General features: G+C 39.1%; 3 protein-coding genes across 4 annotated transcripts in view; 1 reads left to right on the forward strand and 2 right to left on the reverse strand.

Moving 5' to 3' along the window:
- Positions 1-8512, forward strand: part of FAM185A (family with sequence similarity 185 member A) — a 44527-nt gene extending 36015 nt beyond the window's left edge. For both annotated transcript variants that reach the window (XM_075208733.1, XM_075208730.1), the window contains 4 exons: positions 115-156; positions 2852-2947; positions 5006-5140; positions 6546-8512. In XM_075208733.1, the coding sequence (XP_075064834.1) occupies positions 115-156; positions 2852-2947; positions 5006-5140; positions 6546-6661 (389 nt within the window). In that variant the 3' untranslated portion in view covers positions 6662-8512. The remainder of the gene's footprint in view (positions 1-114; positions 157-2851; positions 2948-5005; positions 5141-6545) is intronic.
- Positions 1-18748, reverse strand: part of LOC142152281 (N-acyl-phosphatidylethanolamine-hydrolyzing phospholipase D-like) — a 386092-nt gene that overhangs the window by 89761 nt on the left and 277583 nt on the right. The window lies entirely within an intron of this gene.
- Positions 15053-18748, reverse strand: part of FBXL13 (F-box and leucine rich repeat protein 13) — a 189170-nt gene continuing 185474 nt past the window's right edge. Inside the window, exons 19-21 of the mRNA XM_075208743.1 lie at positions 17960-18094; positions 15796-15959; positions 15053-15519 (exon numbers count right to left, since the gene is read on the reverse strand). Of these exons, the coding sequence (XP_075064844.1) occupies positions 15369-15519; positions 15796-15959; positions 17960-18094 (450 nt within the window). The 3' untranslated portion in view covers positions 15053-15368. The remainder of the gene's footprint in view (positions 15520-15795; positions 15960-17959; positions 18095-18748) is intronic.

Here is an 18748-nt window from a genome sequence, read left to right on the forward strand (position 1 = left end):
TCACCTCAAAATAAATGTTCCTTTTATTGTTTAATACAAACAATGTATCTTTTAAAGTTTTATGCATATTCGGTGACATTTTTTAAGGGTATTTTATTTTGTTTCTTCTTATAGGTGATACAAAACTCAATACGGAACATGGTAATATTACAGTAGGTATGCATTCTACCTGATCATTCTATTATATATATGTTTGTCTTCTGTTAAACATATGTCCCTTTTAATCATGTATATATTACATAATTTGAAAGTTATTGTGACTACCCTATAACATGGCAGTAGCATCAATGCTCCTTTATTGTCTACCAATTATGTTCACTAATGTCCTTAATTATTACAATGCAAGACAGTTCCAGTTAATCTGGGTGCAATTCTGTCTTAACACAACCAGCTGTGTTTCAGTTAGTGTGCATAGAAAGTACCATTTGGTGTCCCTGTACGTCCATTCATATAAGCAGCAAATAACACAGCCAAAAGACTACAGAATATCCACAGCTTTCATGCTTTAATTTGGTGCACATATATTGCTTCTGCATACAATTGGGTACAATTTAAACATGCATATGTGCTTAAACATGTAAAACTTGCTACAGGAAAATAAAAATCTTTGTGCAGTTATGCCATACCTTGTTAAAGTCATCATGGGGACAAAAGTTTGTACAGGGATGCACCACCAGAGGGGGCATGCCATTTAGTGGGTCTGGTCATGTCCTATCGTTAGCAAGCTGTACACCTCACCTGTGTAGTACCACATTCCCAACCCTCCCCATTTCTGTACAACTACACCCCCCACCTCTTTATTACCACATTCCCATCCTCCCTCCCCCTCCCACACACACACACCTCTGTAGTACCACATTCCCAACCCCCTTCCCCACTTCTGTAGAACTACATCCCCCCCCCCCACCAATGTAGTACCACATTCCCACACACACACACACAACTCTGTAGTACCACATTCCCAACCCCCCCCCCCCCACACAACTATTTAGGACTACATCCCCCCACCTCTGTAGTACCACATTCCCATCCCCCCACACATCTGTAGGAATACATCCCCCACCTCTCTAGTACCACATTCACACCCTCCCTTCCCCCTCACACACCTCTTTAGTGCCACATTATCACACACCCCCACTATACACCCCTCAGTAGTAACACAAACCCCAACTCCTTAGGAATACATCCCCCCACCTCTCTAGTACCACATTCACATCCTCCCTACCCCTCACATACCTCTGTAGTAGCACAAGCCCAAACTCTGTAGTAACACATACCCATCCTACACACACACACACACACACGCCTATCTACTATCACATCCCACCATCGCTGTAGAAATATATCACCCCACGTCTGTAGTACCCCACACACACACCTCTGTAGTAACTCAATCCTATCCATCACATTACCGTCCCCCCCCACACACACACCTCTGTAGGAATACATCCCCCCGCCTTTTAAGTAACCTATTCCCATCCCCCCACACCTCTGTAGGAATACATCCTCCCAACTCTGTAGTATCACATCCCCCCAAACACACACACACATCCCCCAATCCTGTAGGAACACATTCCCATGCTTCACCTCCTGACCCCCACACACACACTCACAGCTGTGTAGTGACACACACCCCCACCTCTGTATTAACACCTTTTTATCTCTCCCCCTGTAACACATTTTTCCCTTTCACTCCACTCATTTGAAAGGGTCAAAATAAATCTTAACTTGCTTAAACATGGAAAATATATAACATTTAATACAGGAATCCAGGAACATTTTAAAAAGTGTAATGGTGCGCTAACAGAGGGGTCATGGCCATCCCATTTAATGGGTGTGGTCATGTCATATAGATAGGCTGTCCTTTTTGTTGTAACACCTCTGTAGTAATGCATCCCCCCCCCCCCTCACCTCTATAGTAAATATTCAACCCGGTCTCCTCTGCCGTCAGGCATTTCCCACAGTCGCCTTTGTAGTCACGTTTTTCCCTGTCATTTTTATAATCACAAATTTCTTACGTCGCCCCCGACTCTATAGTAACATATTCCACCCCCTAACCTTTGTAGCAACGCATTTCACCCCCCCTTCACCTCTGTAGTAATACATTTCCCTCATCACTTCTTTAATAATTCAAGATCACCAGATCACTTCCCATGTAAATTGGGCCTGTTTGTGCATGGCCATTGTCACTGCATAAAGGCCGATAACAATCATATTGCGATTGGATTTGGCATCATGCCCCATAATAATCCAATTTATTTTGACTGAATATTGACTGGCATAGTGGATGTTGTGGGGCCACACAGGCTATGATACCCAGCCATATGCCCAATATACCAGCTTTTGTTTCCAGAATTTGTTTAGAGGTGTGGAGAGCAGGCTTATTTACCATGTCATACTATGTGGAACTGATCTTTGGCTTTCATTTCTTGATAAAAACTTGGGGTAGTTTTAAGCATTAAAACCAAATCTTATCTTTTATTGTGCATGTGCACTATCTATTGATGGGAAGACAATATTAGTATTATAATATGTATGTATTTATTGTGACTTCTGTGTAATTAGGTTCTTGGACATGTTAATAACTTCCTCTTAAAATAAATATAATATTTTTAATCATGAGTCTATGCAGTTTAAGTTCATTTTACTAAATTAGCATTTGTGCACAGTAGTATCTATATCACCTTGTTTGCATTATTGAGATTTTTTTTCTACAGACTTAAAATATAATGAAAAGGTTCAGGACTTCATGTCTCCCTAGTCAGAAATTCTGCCAATACCTGAATGGGATAATATTTTTTTTGTTTTTCCAACTTTTCTTTTTGTTTTGTTTATTTGTTGTTTTTTTTAGACTCCACAGATGGGTGTTTAATGGCTGCTACAAATCAAGGAACAATAGATGTTTATGTCAGTCAAGCTGGCAAGGTAACTCTAAAATCTGACAAAGGTGAGCAAATCCTTGCGTGTTTTTCTATACCTTTTGCGTTTTAAAGTGAACATCGCACACTAGGTCTGACCTCTCTAGTAGAATGGTGTCTGGACTCCCCATCGGTTACACAACACAGCTGCTTTATGGTCCCCACAGAGGTAGGTCCTTAATGCTCCTAGAACGCATAAATTATATTTACGGAGCACATTTGTGGACCGTTTCCATAAAAGCCATTAGATAGGAGGAGCTTCTCTCTAACAAGAACATATAAGCAACTTTATGTAACAACAACCCCCCACCCCCTTATTAGGGACAATAAAGTCAGATCTCACTGGATGGAGCAAATTGCTAATGTCTTGGATAGATAGACATCTTTAAAGATGAACAGCTGGTCAGAGAGAACGCATAGAATCCACATGAATATTCTCCATAAGTCCATCCAAGAGCGGTAACTTGGAGTTCCTAACTTTATTAAATAATATAGAGCTACACACCAAACCCAATGTGTTCTGCTACACTCACTACTTAACACGAGAGTTTGGGTAGATATAGACGCTAGCGCTACTAGCTTACACTCCTCATCAACTTTACTTTGGCTTAAATCCCAACATAGACCTAATTAATCCAGTCTACCTCCTACCTTAGCATTCTCTATAGCAATCTGGAACCATACAATCAGCACCTGTGACCTAGCATCCAACTCAAGGCGAATGACTCTTTGTGGAACAATTCCCAGTTCTCCCCAGCACTGAACCCCACCTCCTTTTCTGATTGGATTTGATGCAATATTATATTCCTTGTCGACCTAGCCTCTGTACGATTCTTTCCGTGATTTGAGGACATTCAGTCAAGAGTCCATATTCCTACCTCTTTATTTTATTTTTATCAACATCTGAAGCTTAGCCACTTTTACATATCCGTTAAACACACTCACCTGTTTCACCAATCCCCCCCCCCCACACCTAGTGTCTTTTTGCTCACAAATATCCTCTTCCAGGCCTCACATTTCCTTTTTACCGCTTAATGCTAAAACATAACCGACCACCTCACATGCACATCTTTCTATGATTAATAGAATTTGGCAAGTCAGAGTAACATAGTTGATGAAGTTGAAAAAAGACGCCATTCTTCAAGTTCAACCTATTTTGGATCTCCTATGATCCCTGTCTTATATTTGAAATTGATCCAGATAAAGCAACCGCCAATCTATTTTAATTGGGAAAAATTCCTCCTGACACAATATTGCAGTCGTAATGCTCCCTAGATCCACTACTGTCCTTCACTTTAATTTAACGGTCTTACTCCTGGATACCCTTTTCCACTAAAAATTTGTCTAACCCTTTCTTAAACATATCAATTGAATCTGCCATCATTCCATATCTTGACTGCCCTTACTGTAAAGAACCCCTTCCTTTGCTGGTTGTGAAACTTCCATTCCTCTAACCTTAGGGGGTGACCGCGTGTCCTGTGTACAGTCCTAGTGGTACAAAGTTCCCATGAAAGTTCTCTATATTGACCCATAATGTATTTGTACATAAAAAATCTTATCCCCTCTTAGACACCTCTTTTCTAAAGTAAACATGCCTAAACTGGCTAACCTTTCCTCATAACTTAATGACTCCATACCCTCTATCAATTGTGTTGCCCTTTTCTGAACCCTTTCTAGTTCTATCAAATAAAATATATTTCTAGCATTATTCGTAATGCCCCAAATAAATTCTCTTGCATCTAGAATCCCTGAAGAGAATACTATACCTCTGCTACAAGATTAAACTGACCCTCCACAACACTAATTCACATATAGTGAAGTGACTCCTACCTTAACTATCTTGCTCTCTTTCATTTCTCCCTCTTTCCTTTTATTATTATCAAACCTGTTGAAAATCAATAATAAAAAAAAAGAAATGTATATTAATATGTATAACAAAATACCCATTAAGTAAAAGGTCAGGATACGACCAATTGGTGCTTTTACATTTGCTTTCCTGCTTCATATGTGACAATTTCCATTTTTTGGTTTAGTTGCCCTTTAAACTAGCTGTTAACACACTTTGTCATACTCATTGTCATTTGTAGGAAGTATTACATTAAAAATACCTACAAACCTTCAGGCCTACTTACAGCTGTCTGGAGCTAGAGTGAATGTCAGCCCTGAAGTTCAGTTACAGGAGATCGAAAACACCTGCAGAGAGGATCAGACAATTTTGAAAGGTAAGTTTGAATCTGCAGCAAGTTTTTATCACTTCCACAGATTTCCCAACTGGAACTTGCTGGTCTGACTTGTAATATTTTGCCATCCAGTGTTGTAGACCAAACTACTATAAAAATTTGTGTGAACTTCCTCTCCCCCAGGGTATCTTATGCAACTCTTTAGTCATGGGACATACTCAGTGGTGATAAATGGAGTAGAGCCTGGCTGATTCAAGCTATGATAGAATAATATATTTACGTGTTTACATACAACATCACTAGCATCTTGACAACATCATGCAGTTAGAAGTACCTCTACCTTTTATCCTCTGTACAAAGCACAGTGGCCGATATCATAAAAATCTTCTACTAACATACAAGGCCATCAAAAAAATTGCATCGACATACATTTCCTCACTTGTCTCAAAATATCTCCCGACTCGACACTTCCGTTCTGCACAAGATCTGCGTCTCTCTTCCACTCTCATCACATCCTCCCACTCTCGGTTACAGGACTTTTTTCGGGCTGCACCCACTTTGTGGAATTCCCTCCCTCGCACAGTAAGACTTTCCTCTAGTCTTCAAACCTTCAAGCGTTCACTGAAAACCCACCTCTTCAGACAAGGTTATGATATTCCTCAACCACCATCTTAATTCCCTAGATTACCCTATTACACTCCTCTACACTGCTAACGCAAGACAACAACCCTCTGACCAACATTGGCACACGCACAGGCCACTCAATACTTTTATCTTTGCATCCTAGCTGGTCCAGTGTGCAATATGATGTAGCACATGCCCTTGTGTTTCAAACTCCCATTGTCCCATAGATTGTAAGCTTGCGAGCAGGGTTCTCTTACCTCGCTGTCTGTATGTATTACCCAGTATTATCTTAGTAATGTTTGTTCCCAATTGTAAAACGCTACGGAATTTGCTGGCACTATATAAATAAATGTTGATGATGGTGATGATTTTTGTTTATACGCTATTCTAATGCTGTTGAACTTGTCTCCTACTTCCTATTTGCAAGCAGGAAAGGGCGAGACAGATGACATACATAAGCATTTCTATAACAAATGGTATGCTTGATAAATGAGTAGTTTATTTAAGATATGATCCTTGTAGGCAATTGCTCGGGATATCGAGTGATATGTAGACAAGGTGCTGTTCTTAGCTAACACTTGTAAAGATGAAAACCGTGCATTATACTAAAACAGACAAACTTTAGATATTTAGCATTTTAAAACAGACAAATAGAGTTCTACACCGCAAACAGCTTATGTACGAGTAATTTATGTGCAGGATTGTTCTATCATTTGATTTTGATCTCGCTGTTTGTGTCCTCTGATTCACAATCAAGAAAAAATTGAAATGAGCAAAGTAAGCTTTAGTTTAATGAAACTTTGTTCTTGTGTGCTATTTTCAGCAACTATGAATTTGGTGAATGAAGCGCAAAGCTGGATCGAGGCGGAATCCAGGAGAGGCACAGTGTACCTGAAGCTCCAGGACTGGCTGCAGTCACTAAAACTACACACTACCTGAGTTTTCTATGCAACACTGGGCTCTATGGAATTTCTGAGCAGATGAAGCAATTTGATATTTGTTTTTCCACTAGACTTACACATTTTTAAATGGATTGTGTAATTTTCCTCTCACTGTGTATTCAATAGGAAGTAGACTATAATTATACCTTTAACTTTGTATAACGGTTGAGTATGAAAAGCATACAGCTAAGATATTGCTGTGTGCTGTCACAGCATATATTTGTGTATTAATGATGGACAATTCCCTACTACTGGGTATGAGGCAGTGTCATTGTTTTTATATTTCTGCTGATTGACTGAAGTGTATGTTTATAAAACCATTGCCTGAAATCGCAGGAAATTCATTTTCTAATAATGATGCAGCTTCAAGAAGACCTTGTCTGATGCACTGTGCCTTGTACAACTATTCCATGCAGATCTTTCTTTTAATGTTGGAATGAAGGGACTTCGCTTCAGGATTATAATAGGAAAGCCTACAATTTAATGAATTGTAATCCAGGGATAAAAGTATTAAAATACAATAAGAAAAGCCATCAACACACCCAAACCATGTAAATTAGTTTTTTTGGGTATCTATCAATAGTTTGGCTTTTTTGCACTTTACAGGCAAAAGAGTAAGAAAATATGATTATTGTGCCTTTTGTAGTGTTTATAGAGGTCTCTAATATAATGTGCTTTATTTGAATTATTTGTTGATAATAATTCCCTGGTGTTTAGAACAGGCTGACTAATGCATGGTTAGCATTCTATGTCAACAGTATACACTGATCAGCAACAATATTAAAACCACCTGTCTAATATTGTATAGGTCCCGCCAAAACAGCTCTGACCCGTCAAGGCATGGACCCTAAAAGACCTCTGAAAGTGCCCTGTGGTATATGGCACTAAAACGTTGGCAGCGGATCATTTAAATCCTGTAAATTGAGAGCTGGGGCCTCCATGGCTCAGACTTGTGTTTCCAGTACATCCTACAGATGCTCAATCAGATTGAGATCTAGGGAATTTGGAGGCCAAGACAACACCTTGAACTCTTTGTCATGTTCCTCAAACCATTCCTGAACAATTTTTGCAGTGTGGCAGGAAGCATTTTCCTGCTAAAAGAAGCCACTGCCATCAGTGAATACCATTACCATGGGGGAGCACTTGGTCTGCAACAATGTTTAGATAGGTGGTATTTGTCTAATAGCCACATGAATGCTAGGACCCGATGTTTCCTAGCAGAACATTGCCCAGAGCATCACACTGCCTCCGCCGACTTGCCTCCTTTCCATAGTGCATCCTGGTGCCATCTCTTCTCCAGGTAAACGACACACACAGTTCGCAGTCCACATGATGTAAATGAAAACATGATTCATCTGACCAGACCACTTCCTTCTTCCATTGCTCCAAGGTCCATTTCTGGCACTCCCGTGCCCTTTGTAGGCACTTTTGGCGCTGGGCAGAGGTCAGAATGAGCACTCTTTGCAGCCCCATACACAGCTAGATGTGAGGCACTGTGTGTTCTGACACTTTTCTATCATAGTTAGCATGAACGTTTTCAGTAATATGTGCTACAGGAGTTCATATGTGGGATTGGACCAGACAGGCTAGCCTTCCCTCCCCAAGCGCATAGATGTGCCTTAAGTGCCCATGACCCTGTTACCGGTTGTCCTTCCTTGGACCGCGTTTGGTAGGTACAAATCACTGCATAACGGGAACATCCCACAAGACCTGCCGTTATGGAGATGCTCTGACCCAGTCATCTAGCCATCGTAATCTGGCCCTTGTTAACGGTTGCTTGCCCATTTTTTCTGCTTCCAACACCTTGACAGGTGCCATTGTAACGAGATAATAAATGTTATTCACTTCACTTGTCAGTGATTTTAATATTCCGGCTGATCGTTGTAGGTCTCCCAAGTTTATCTTGTTTGATTCACTTTCTTGTCTTTTCTTATTTTTTTTGTTACCGTATTTTCTTTTCTTTTTTTTTTGTGTGCACCCTGTGTATCCCAACAATGGTTAGCCTCACTGATTCAGCTGATCCATATATAAGGAAACTGTGAGACGGTAGATGACACTGCACTTTACAATAAAAGCATAAAATGTGTTTTAATACATGGTTAGTTTTATGGGATTGTTCCATTTCTATAATAGTCTGTAAAAGGTGAATGGAAGATAAACATTTTTACATGGTGCCAATAATGTTACTCTAGCAATTGCTCCAAATAAGAGTACATTTTGTACAGTCTGAGGGACAAAACAGAATTTTACTATTCTATCTTTATTAATAAATATAGCCTTATATTTAGATAAAGGTTTTATTGTGTTATCTTTTTCTGGTTTTCTTCTCCATCCAAGCATTCCAACCATAATCATATTATTTTCCCATCAATATACCATGAGGTGAATGTTACGATGAACCTGTCATCCCACATAGACCCACATTGATATCTTTCAAATATTAAATAACGATTTGCTTATCTTTCATTCTTCTCCCAGGAGCTAACTGTGTGCCTGGAATTGCTCATGTTTGCAGTATGGAGGAAGACTTGGACATTATTGTATATAGAAACATGAATATTTCAAACACAAGAATTATTGCAGATTCAGCGCTTCACTTAGTATGCAGCCCTGTATGCACTATAAGTTCCACCAACACTCACAATATAGATCAAGAATGTAAAATGAACATACATAGAGCACTTCTTTTATGCACACTTGACTAGGCTTCAATCGAACATACGCAGATTACACTTGTTTCTATATGCCTGATGGTTAAATTAGGAACCTACAACACATAAAACTAATCATGGTGCAGCATATTTGTATGATATGGCAATAAAAGAGGGACAGTATCTCCAAATGTCACTCCAATCTCACTTTTAAAGAACGTGTCTTTCTTCCTATATAAACTTTCTCACAGGTGCACTGTATCGCATATATGACGTTCTTTGTATGGCATGTTATAAATTGTTTTATCTTACAAAAATCGATAATTTCATATTATAGGAATAATATTAATTTGTTGTTCAACTAATAGGGATAGGACCTGTATTGTGTATTAGTTAAGGAAATTTCATGTCACGATCGTATCGGAGTAACTTAGCCAAATGACGGGTCTCAGTGAATTCAAGCCTCTCTGTGAAGCAAGTCCAACTTCCGGGAATAAGAGAATCCAAGCCTCGTTCTGAAGTCAATGACGAAAGTGATTCCGTAAAGGGAGGACTATATAAAGAGACCTGGGTGGAGTCTGCGGTACACCTTGATAAAGACTTACAATTAAGTTGAAACACGTTGGTTTTAAATGTTTTATGCTGTTGTGACGGACTGTGGAGAGCGCTGAGCAGACGGGGGTGAGCAGAATTTCAAGTTGCACCTACCTTGTTCAAAGCTGTTATATCTAGTGCTCCAGGTACGGGTTCACCTTTGCAAATGTGATTTGTTTTTATTAAAAAGTTAATGCACTAGATTGCTTCTTTTCCTCTTTCGAATATGCACTCAGCTGTGGGGATTTGGCGTGGAACCAAGAGGGATTTTCGTGACAATATGTTGTGAGGCGTGAGATCTACTTACATGTTGTAAGCATACATCCAATAGGGTGGTGATAAAGCGTGAAGACACTGGTGATTGAGGGTGCATTTTCCTATAAAGACACAGACACATTTGGAGATATTGTCCCTCTTTTATTGCCATATCATACAAATATGCTGCACCATGATTAGTTTTATGTGTTGTAGGTTCCTTATTTAACCATCAGGCATATGGAAACGTGTAATCTGCATATGTTCGATTGAAGCCTAATCAAGTGTGCAGAAAGGAAGCGCTCTATGTATGTACATTTTGCATTCTAGAAACATGAATATTACTAAACTAAAAGAAGTACAGCGGGCAAAATAAGTATTGAACATAACAATTTTCTCAGTAAATACCGTATTTTTCGCTCCATAAGACGCACCTGACCATAAGACGCACCTAGTTTTTAGAGGAGGAAAACAGGGAAAAAAATATTCTGAACCAAATCTCAAAGCCAGATGCGGAAGCTGGTAATCGGAACAATAGAAAGTTCCTGTGCGCTCAATGACTTAATGTTTTGGTACTAATGTAGTATGTCTATTCCAAGGTATTATTATACCCAAACCACTAAAACAAAAAGGCTAAAATGGCATAGAAATTACAACATTTATTAATAGACCTCTATACATGATAAAAACGGCAATAAGAACATAAATTGGATAAAAAAGCAAAAAGGATGGCTTGAGTCAATGCATAACTATATAAGTAAAAACACTACATTGAACGATTCCTAGCCAGCATAAAAGTAAACCATGCTCATATCAGCTGTTGTGGTTAACTACGGTAAATACAGTATATAAACCCAAGCAAGGATATAGATGATCTAGCGATCAAGCGGAGTGCTTGTTAGGGATTGTTAGAAACATATGACAGTAAATGAATGTTCAGAGAATAACCATAGGTGGTTACTTGTTGAAAAGTGTATATCACGATGACCTCGGCTGTAAAGATGCAATGATCACAGTTGGAGGAGCCTATTGATAATATAATACAGTCCATGAATGTAATTCCACACCAGAGTGGGACCAATACTTGCTTTTACTGTTGGGCAATGATGATGATGTTGTCCGGTCCCAGGTGTCTCAATCTGATAATGCGGCAAACAGAACTTGAGGTGTGCAGATGGAAAGGGGAGTAGCGGGTGATCAATCCCGCTACTGAGGTGGTAAAGGTTGCGTTCCACGAACAGCGTGCAACGTACTTCCGGTCCTGACTTCCAGGTATGATGTCACTTCCGGTAGATGCTATTGTAAAAGTTTTCCCCACGGCCTTACACAGACGGGAGCGAACCAGGTATTAAGGATCTGTACAAGGCTTTTTTTAGTATTCGCTCCATAAGACGCACACGCTTTTTCCCCCACTTTTTTTGTGGGAAAAAGTGCGTCTTATGGAGCGAAAAATACGGTATATATTTATTGTTGCTATTGTAATTAAATTTACACCAAATGTCAGCAACAATCCTTGCAATCCACACATGCACAGAAATCAAACCATAGATGTCCATAATTTAAGTTTTGTGTAATAATGTGAAATGACACAGGGAAAAAGTATTGAACACATGAAGAAAGGGAGGTGCAAAAAGGCATGGAAAGGCAAGACACCAGCTGATATCGATCAGTAATTAGAAAACAATCCTTCCAGCTGGTTCAGCCACAACTGATGGCTTATAAAAAGGTGTCTCATTACGAAGGTGTCACACAAGAACATCTCATGATGGGTAAAAGCAAAGAGATCTCTCAAGACCTTCGGTACCTTATTGTTGCAAAATATACTGATAGCATTGGTTACAGAAGGATCTCTAAGCTGCTGAATGTTCCAGTGAGCACTGTTGGGGCCATAATCCGGAAGCGGAAAGAACATCATTTCACCATAAACCAGCCACGAACAGGTGCAGCTCGCAAGATTTCTAACAGAGGAGTGAAAAATATTATCAGAAGAGTTGCCCAAGAACCAAGAAACACTTGTGGAGAGTTTCGGAAAAACCTAGAATTAGCAGGTACAATTGTTTCAAAGAAAACAATAAGTAATGCACTCAACCGCCTTGACCTGTATGCACGGTCACCCTGCAAGACTCCGTTGCTGAAGAAAAAACATGTTGCAGCTCATTTAAAGTTTGCTGCACAACATTTGGACAAGCCTGTGAAATACAAGGAGAATATAGTGTGGTCTGATGAGAGCAAAATTGAACTCATTGGATGCCATAATACCCACCTTCTTTGGAGGAGAAATGGCGCTGCACATCACCCCAAAAATAACCATACCAACAATGTAGTTTGGAGGTGGGAACATTATGGTTTGGGGCTGTTTTTCTGTACACGGTACTGGCATATCATTGAAGTAAGGATGAATGGAAAAATGTATCGAGACATTCTTGATAAAAATCTGCTGCCATCTACCAGGATGCTGAAGATGAAATGAGGATGGACATTTCAGCAAGACAATGATCCATTATACACAGCCAAGGACACTCTCAATTGGTTTCAGAGAAAGAAAATAAAGCTGCTAGAATGGCCTAGCCAATCACCTGACTTGAATCCAAATGAAAATCTATAGAAAAAAACTAATGATCAAAGTTCGTAGAAGAAGTCCACGGAATCTTCAAGATTTGAAGACTTTGCGTTGAAGAATGGGGCAAAATCACACCTGAGCAATGCATGCGACTACTTTCACCATACAGAAGGCATCTTGAAGCTGTCATTACCAACAAAATAATACCAGCAAGTCACAAATAAAAGGAATCCACCAATAATTTAAAAATATATAACCCCCCGCCCGCCACCCCCCCCCCGCCTCCCGCCATCCCCCCTCCCCTTGAGAGCTTCCTAAGCAAAAGTATTGTCCCACCCGCATCTCACAAAAAAAAACCCATATTAGAACACATAGTCCATATTAACCTGCCATAAACATCATTAACAGAGCACATCACAGCACATAATAATAAAAAAGAGGCTATCACAATACTAACTGCCTCTATAAATAGCTCTAACCAAGCAAGAGCTTGTAAACCCCCCCCCCCCCCACAGACCAATAGACACACTCCTCACAGGAGGTACCAAACCACCACAATATACATTGCAATTAGGGCTGTAAACAGGGCAAAGAGCTATAGACCCACACCAGCAAAATGAGCTATAACCTACATTAAGCCCCAGGAGTAAATTGTTGGTACCGCATCTGTACTGTGTTCTCCACACACCACCCCTGCCCCCCCTTTTTCTTTCTCTCTCTCTCTCTCTCTCTCTCTCTCTCTCTCTCTCTCTCTCTCTCTCTCTCTCTCTCTTCTCTCCCCCCAGGTTGCGCCACGGCACAAACAAGAAGATTACCAACAAAAGCTTTTGTACAAAGTATTAAATAAATTTAAGGAAGCGTGTTCAATACGTTTTCTCTGTGTCATATCACATTATTACACAAAACTTAAATTATGGACATCTATGGTTTGATTTGTTTTGCATGTGTGGATTGCAAGGGTTGTTGCTGACATTTGGTGTAAATTTAATTACAATACCCAAATTAAATATATATTTACTGAGAAAAATGTTGATGTGTTCAATACTTATTTCACCTGCTGTATGTGAGGTGTTTTTTTTAATAATCTATGTTGAGCATACTGTATCTCCTAGCTGTGAGAAGAAGGGATGGAGTAGTGCATAGAAGCTTTACGTATCTGACTGGCTGGCAATGCCTAAATATTATAATCCTAATTGTTGGCAAGAACTGATGGATTTAATTGACCGTAGCATGAAGGGGCATGCCAGCAGCAGCAGCCTTTTATTGACTGTGTTGATCCCCTACTGTGAGATCTGGTTTTATGTGAGAAATACAATAAGAAAAGCCGTATTTTAGGTCAGTTAAATTTTAAAACAAAGTGTTCTTCAAATTAGATATCTTGAAAATGATCTCTTTGCGTTAGGGAAAATGTAACTACACAGATTATTCAAGAGCCAAATAAAATGATGTACAATCAAGCTAATGTGCCAGGGCTTGGGGTCTAGATGAGCAGCGCAAAATGTTCAGTACAAGAACAGATGAAATGTCTCTTGTCTTTTTAGATGGGATATTAACATCTGAGATTGTGCACATTGCACAATAGAGCATTGTCTCAAAGATAGGAAAATGTATGTTTTATTTTGTTATGCAGACTATTCCTTGTAAATGAAGTACCAATATATGGAACATGTTAGAGGGCAAAGTATGTCAAAATCAGAATAGCATAATGTCATGTAGAAAAATGTTTAGGTGTCAGGACATTTTATGTACACTATTGATATGTTCTTTAAATAACTGGCATCTAGTACAATGCACTAATCTGTGATTTGTTGAATATATGCATCAAATCCATTATTTATTTGCATAAAGAAACTAAAAGGTTATTTTTTTCCTTAGAGAGCCCCGGGAGGAGCACACTTTAATAGTTTTTCCCAGGGCTCCTCCTTTCTCTAGTAAAGCACCAGACATAAAGTCTAGTTTTCTAAAAAATAGTCGTATAGACAGCATCAGGACCTACAGCAAGGTGCTAGCTCTGTGGGTTGTAGGTGAAAAGTCAGATTTGAAGGAGCCCCAGGAAAGGCAGTTCCTATTGTGGGGACAGAGCACGTTAGAAAAAATGTAACAAGTAACTGAGAATACGCCTTTAAATGTAGTTTATAACACCAAAACCAAGACTTTCTCGCTTAGAATTCTTCTCTCATTCTATTTTATGGTTATTCTACAAAAAAGTGGAATCTTCCCAGACATCATCAATGTTTTATAAGGAATACAGCAGTTTTACATTATTTCATCTTTTCGCAGGAACAGATTTGCTTCAAATATTCTTGAAATAAAGTTAATATTTAATAAAATCTTTAACTTGATTTGCATTCTTCAGGAACTTGGTCTTATAGTCATAGATATTTAGTGAAATGTATGATTTATTAAAGGATGTTATTTTATTGTTTTCATTTGGTATTGCTTGCAGGGTGTTTTGATGGCAGCAGCAACAATGGATCTGGACTTCCAGAATATTGGACGTGAGTTTGTAGAGTGGAAATTGTCTTGACAAATTCCGGGATTAACAAGTGAAAAATAGGGGGCATTGTGGTTAGTGAAATGTAAGAAAATATTTAAAACCTGGTTTTACACCTATAATTTGTCCTTAAAAGCACCAATGACGACTATCAATCCATTGGCTCATCCTCTTCCGTCTCCTCTGGATGTGATACGCCATTTAGCAGGTTACCATGACGGTCGTATCCAAACCAGGGTGGAGGATCATCTGTGCTGTACTGCAGATTTTTATACTTTGATTCAACTTTCAGAACAGCTGCTCTGTGGAATAAGAATATAAAATTAAATGTCTGTTTTGTTATTTTTTTTTTTAACCCTTTTACACAAACCTATGTGATATTGTTACCAACACTTCTAATTGTATGTTAATTGTCTGAATTGTCTGAATTAGGAAACTTCTCCTTTTAATTCTTTTTTGAAGGTGCTATAACCCATTTTATTAACCATTAATTATATATTTACCTAATCTTGTCACGTATGTAAAAAAAATAAAAATACAGATATTTCAGTTAGGGAATAATTTTTAGCAGCTCTTACTTGGTAATACTTTTGCAGTACAGCATTTTTAATGTACGGAGTTGTCTGCAGCCCTTCTGTAAGTATTTGAATGCCTTGTCACTGAGATGGACACATCCAGAGATATCCACAATATGAAGGTAACGGCAGCCCCCAGACAAATACTGGATGCTTATGTCAGTTATCTGTGTACAATAAATGTAATTATTAATCAGAGCTGTATTTTTGCACTGTGTTCAAATTTTGGGTACAAGCCAAACCCGAAAGGTGAGTCTGGGACCAGTAGCCTGCAATCCAGACCCAAGGGGCAGAACCTTTTGGAACTGGGTTGTACACACAAATTTAAAATTCAGTTATTTAAATAAAAATGTAAAAAAAAAAATAGTTATACAACGTGTAAGTTGCCCAGACAAAGTTTTAGTTACACAAATAGAATTTCATGAAAACAAAAAAACAATGGCTATATTCCAAGAGTAAAACGATATCTTAGTAAAGAGTAAATACCCCATTCACCCGGGTCTAGGCTCAGTGTGAATGGGTACCGGGGCACCTACCTGGGTTGGATGACCTGGGAATTAGACCCGGGTCTTTTGGAGGGTTATTCCCAGGTCTGACCCGGGTAGCCACCAGTGTGAACTGTAAGACCCGGGTGTCTCACCGAACACCATTTCAAAGTTTAAAGAAAAAAAAAAAAATCGCCACAAAAGAAACCAATCAGAGCTCCTCTTGTGATGTTGCCATGGAGACCCGGGCAAACCCCTGTTCAGTGTGAACTCGGTCTATCCGGGTATTTGCCTGGGTGTCCTGCACTGTTCCAGTTCATAAAGCCGGGATATTGCCAGGACGGCAGTGTGAAAGTAGTATTACTAGAATCATGTCTAGGTAAATAACACTTTCTTGTGGTGGCTTTTGTGCTTTAAATATTTCACCTGAAACTATCCATACAGGATTTCATACCCTTAGTAAAATCAGTGATGGCCCCACACAATCATCGTTGACAAGGAAAATGACGTGATTGGTTCTCTTGCAGATAGCTGCAGTACACTCTGACAATATATATAATGACACATTATATTTGGGTGACCCTCATGGCTCTTCAGCTTTCTATTCTATCATAGTTCAGCTGGAAAACAACAGGTTGCTCATTTAGGGCTTCCAGAACAAGCAAGATGTGTGAATCGTATTGTCCAACATACAGTACAGCCCCATGTTCAGAATATAATATAAATACTAATTGGGGGGAGGGGGGGGGGGTATTATTAGTGTATGGTTGTCACAAATAAATAAAATGAGGGTACTGACCTCATTATGTAAGCATATAATTAAACCGTTCCATACTAGCAACAAAGCCACCCAATGGGAGCTGTGATTGGGTGCAAGCAATGCCCAAGTAACTCCCGTCCTGCTACAACAATCACCAGGGCCGGTTCTAGGCTTTTTGACTACATGGATGAAACATAAAAATGCTTCCATGAACTATCAGTGCTTCTACATTTTGACAAAATATATTTATTATGAATGATGTGTTTAGTAAAGACGGGTCTAGGAAATAAGCAGTCGTAACAGCTAAGTTCCAGCATAACAATATCCAGCCTGATTAAGTGGTGAAGGGCTTGGGTGTGGGTGAAATGTTGTTGCTGAGTAAGCTCCTGCTACCGCTGTAAAACCATGCTTCTCATTGATGTTATCAACCAAGGTGGGTGAATGCAGCTTGTGTGCAGGGCAGGGTCCAGTCCTCAGATGTAGAGGTAGACCAAGCCACAAATGTGAGAAAAAGGGGTAAGTGATGAGGTCCCATCACTATTTAGTCCTGATGCTAGGAAATTGGGACTGTTATGGAAAAAATACATCTGTCTTAAAAAAAGCTAATAATAGAATTAAGAATACAAAATGGGGCATAGGACAAAATGACATAACGAGGACTATCTGTAAAAATGGGATACTTGCATTACGTTCTGACCATGGACCTTCTCTGTATACTGGTCAGTACACTGTGGCTCAGTGAATTAAATGGAGAATAACCAGTTTGTACCTCCCAGGAATGAGTGAGGACAGTAAAATCAAATAAAACAACTGCCTCTGCCATGTACTGTAGTTCTGCCCCTGCGCAGCACCATCCAGAGTACACAAGTCTTGTTGCTCATACATGCCTCACTTTTGGGTTTCTTCAACTTATAAGATTTACCTTTGGACAACCAGCGATGTTGATGGACGTCAGCATCTTACAACAAAATGCTACAGTTTTCACCGTATTATTTGTTGCTTGCAAACAGTGAGAAATATCCAGCAGTTCTAAATCCCTGGATTGGTGGCAAAATTTCTGTTAATGAACAAAATATTCATTATTAAAATTAACTATGTTCTTTCACACATTTACAGGCTGAGTGACAGGAGAGAGACCATAGAAAGAGACATTTTGTCACATTATATATTTTATAAACATGAAAAAAAAATCTATCATCAAAAGTCCTGGCATGCAATGTGTGAAGTCCTTACAATGAAGACATGCAGCATGTGTATTTCCTGTGTGTGTGGATGTACATGGCTGTTCTGGTAACCCTACAAACACAACAGTGCCAATTAGTGAGGCCAGGAATAAGAACATCATGATTTTTTATAATTATTTTACCATTAATCTCCACTGGATTTGAATTTGCCTTATAAACGAACATCCATCATTTTGTTTTAGTAATGAAAAATTACTGACCTGGTCTGTATAGCTACATCAACAACTGTCTGGCACATAATACATCAACGACATCTTTTACATGTTTCCTGCATATTGCTAGTAAAACCAGAACAGAAGATCCAGCTGTCTTTCTTATTATCAGACAACTGATATGCTCACAGCTGCATATGCACACTAATGCTTAGCCTGCTGAAAATGGTGTTAACGCTACTGATGTTTTTATCTTAAACACAGCAGAGAAAAACAAACAGAAAAATCCCTAATACACATGATTTTCCATTGCAT

Source organism: Mixophyes fleayi, chromosome 4 (assembly GCF_038048845.1).
Source record: "Mixophyes fleayi isolate aMixFle1 chromosome 4, aMixFle1.hap1, whole genome shotgun sequence".
NCBI classification, from domain to species: Eukaryota; Metazoa; Chordata; class Amphibia; order Anura; family Limnodynastidae; genus Mixophyes; species Mixophyes fleayi.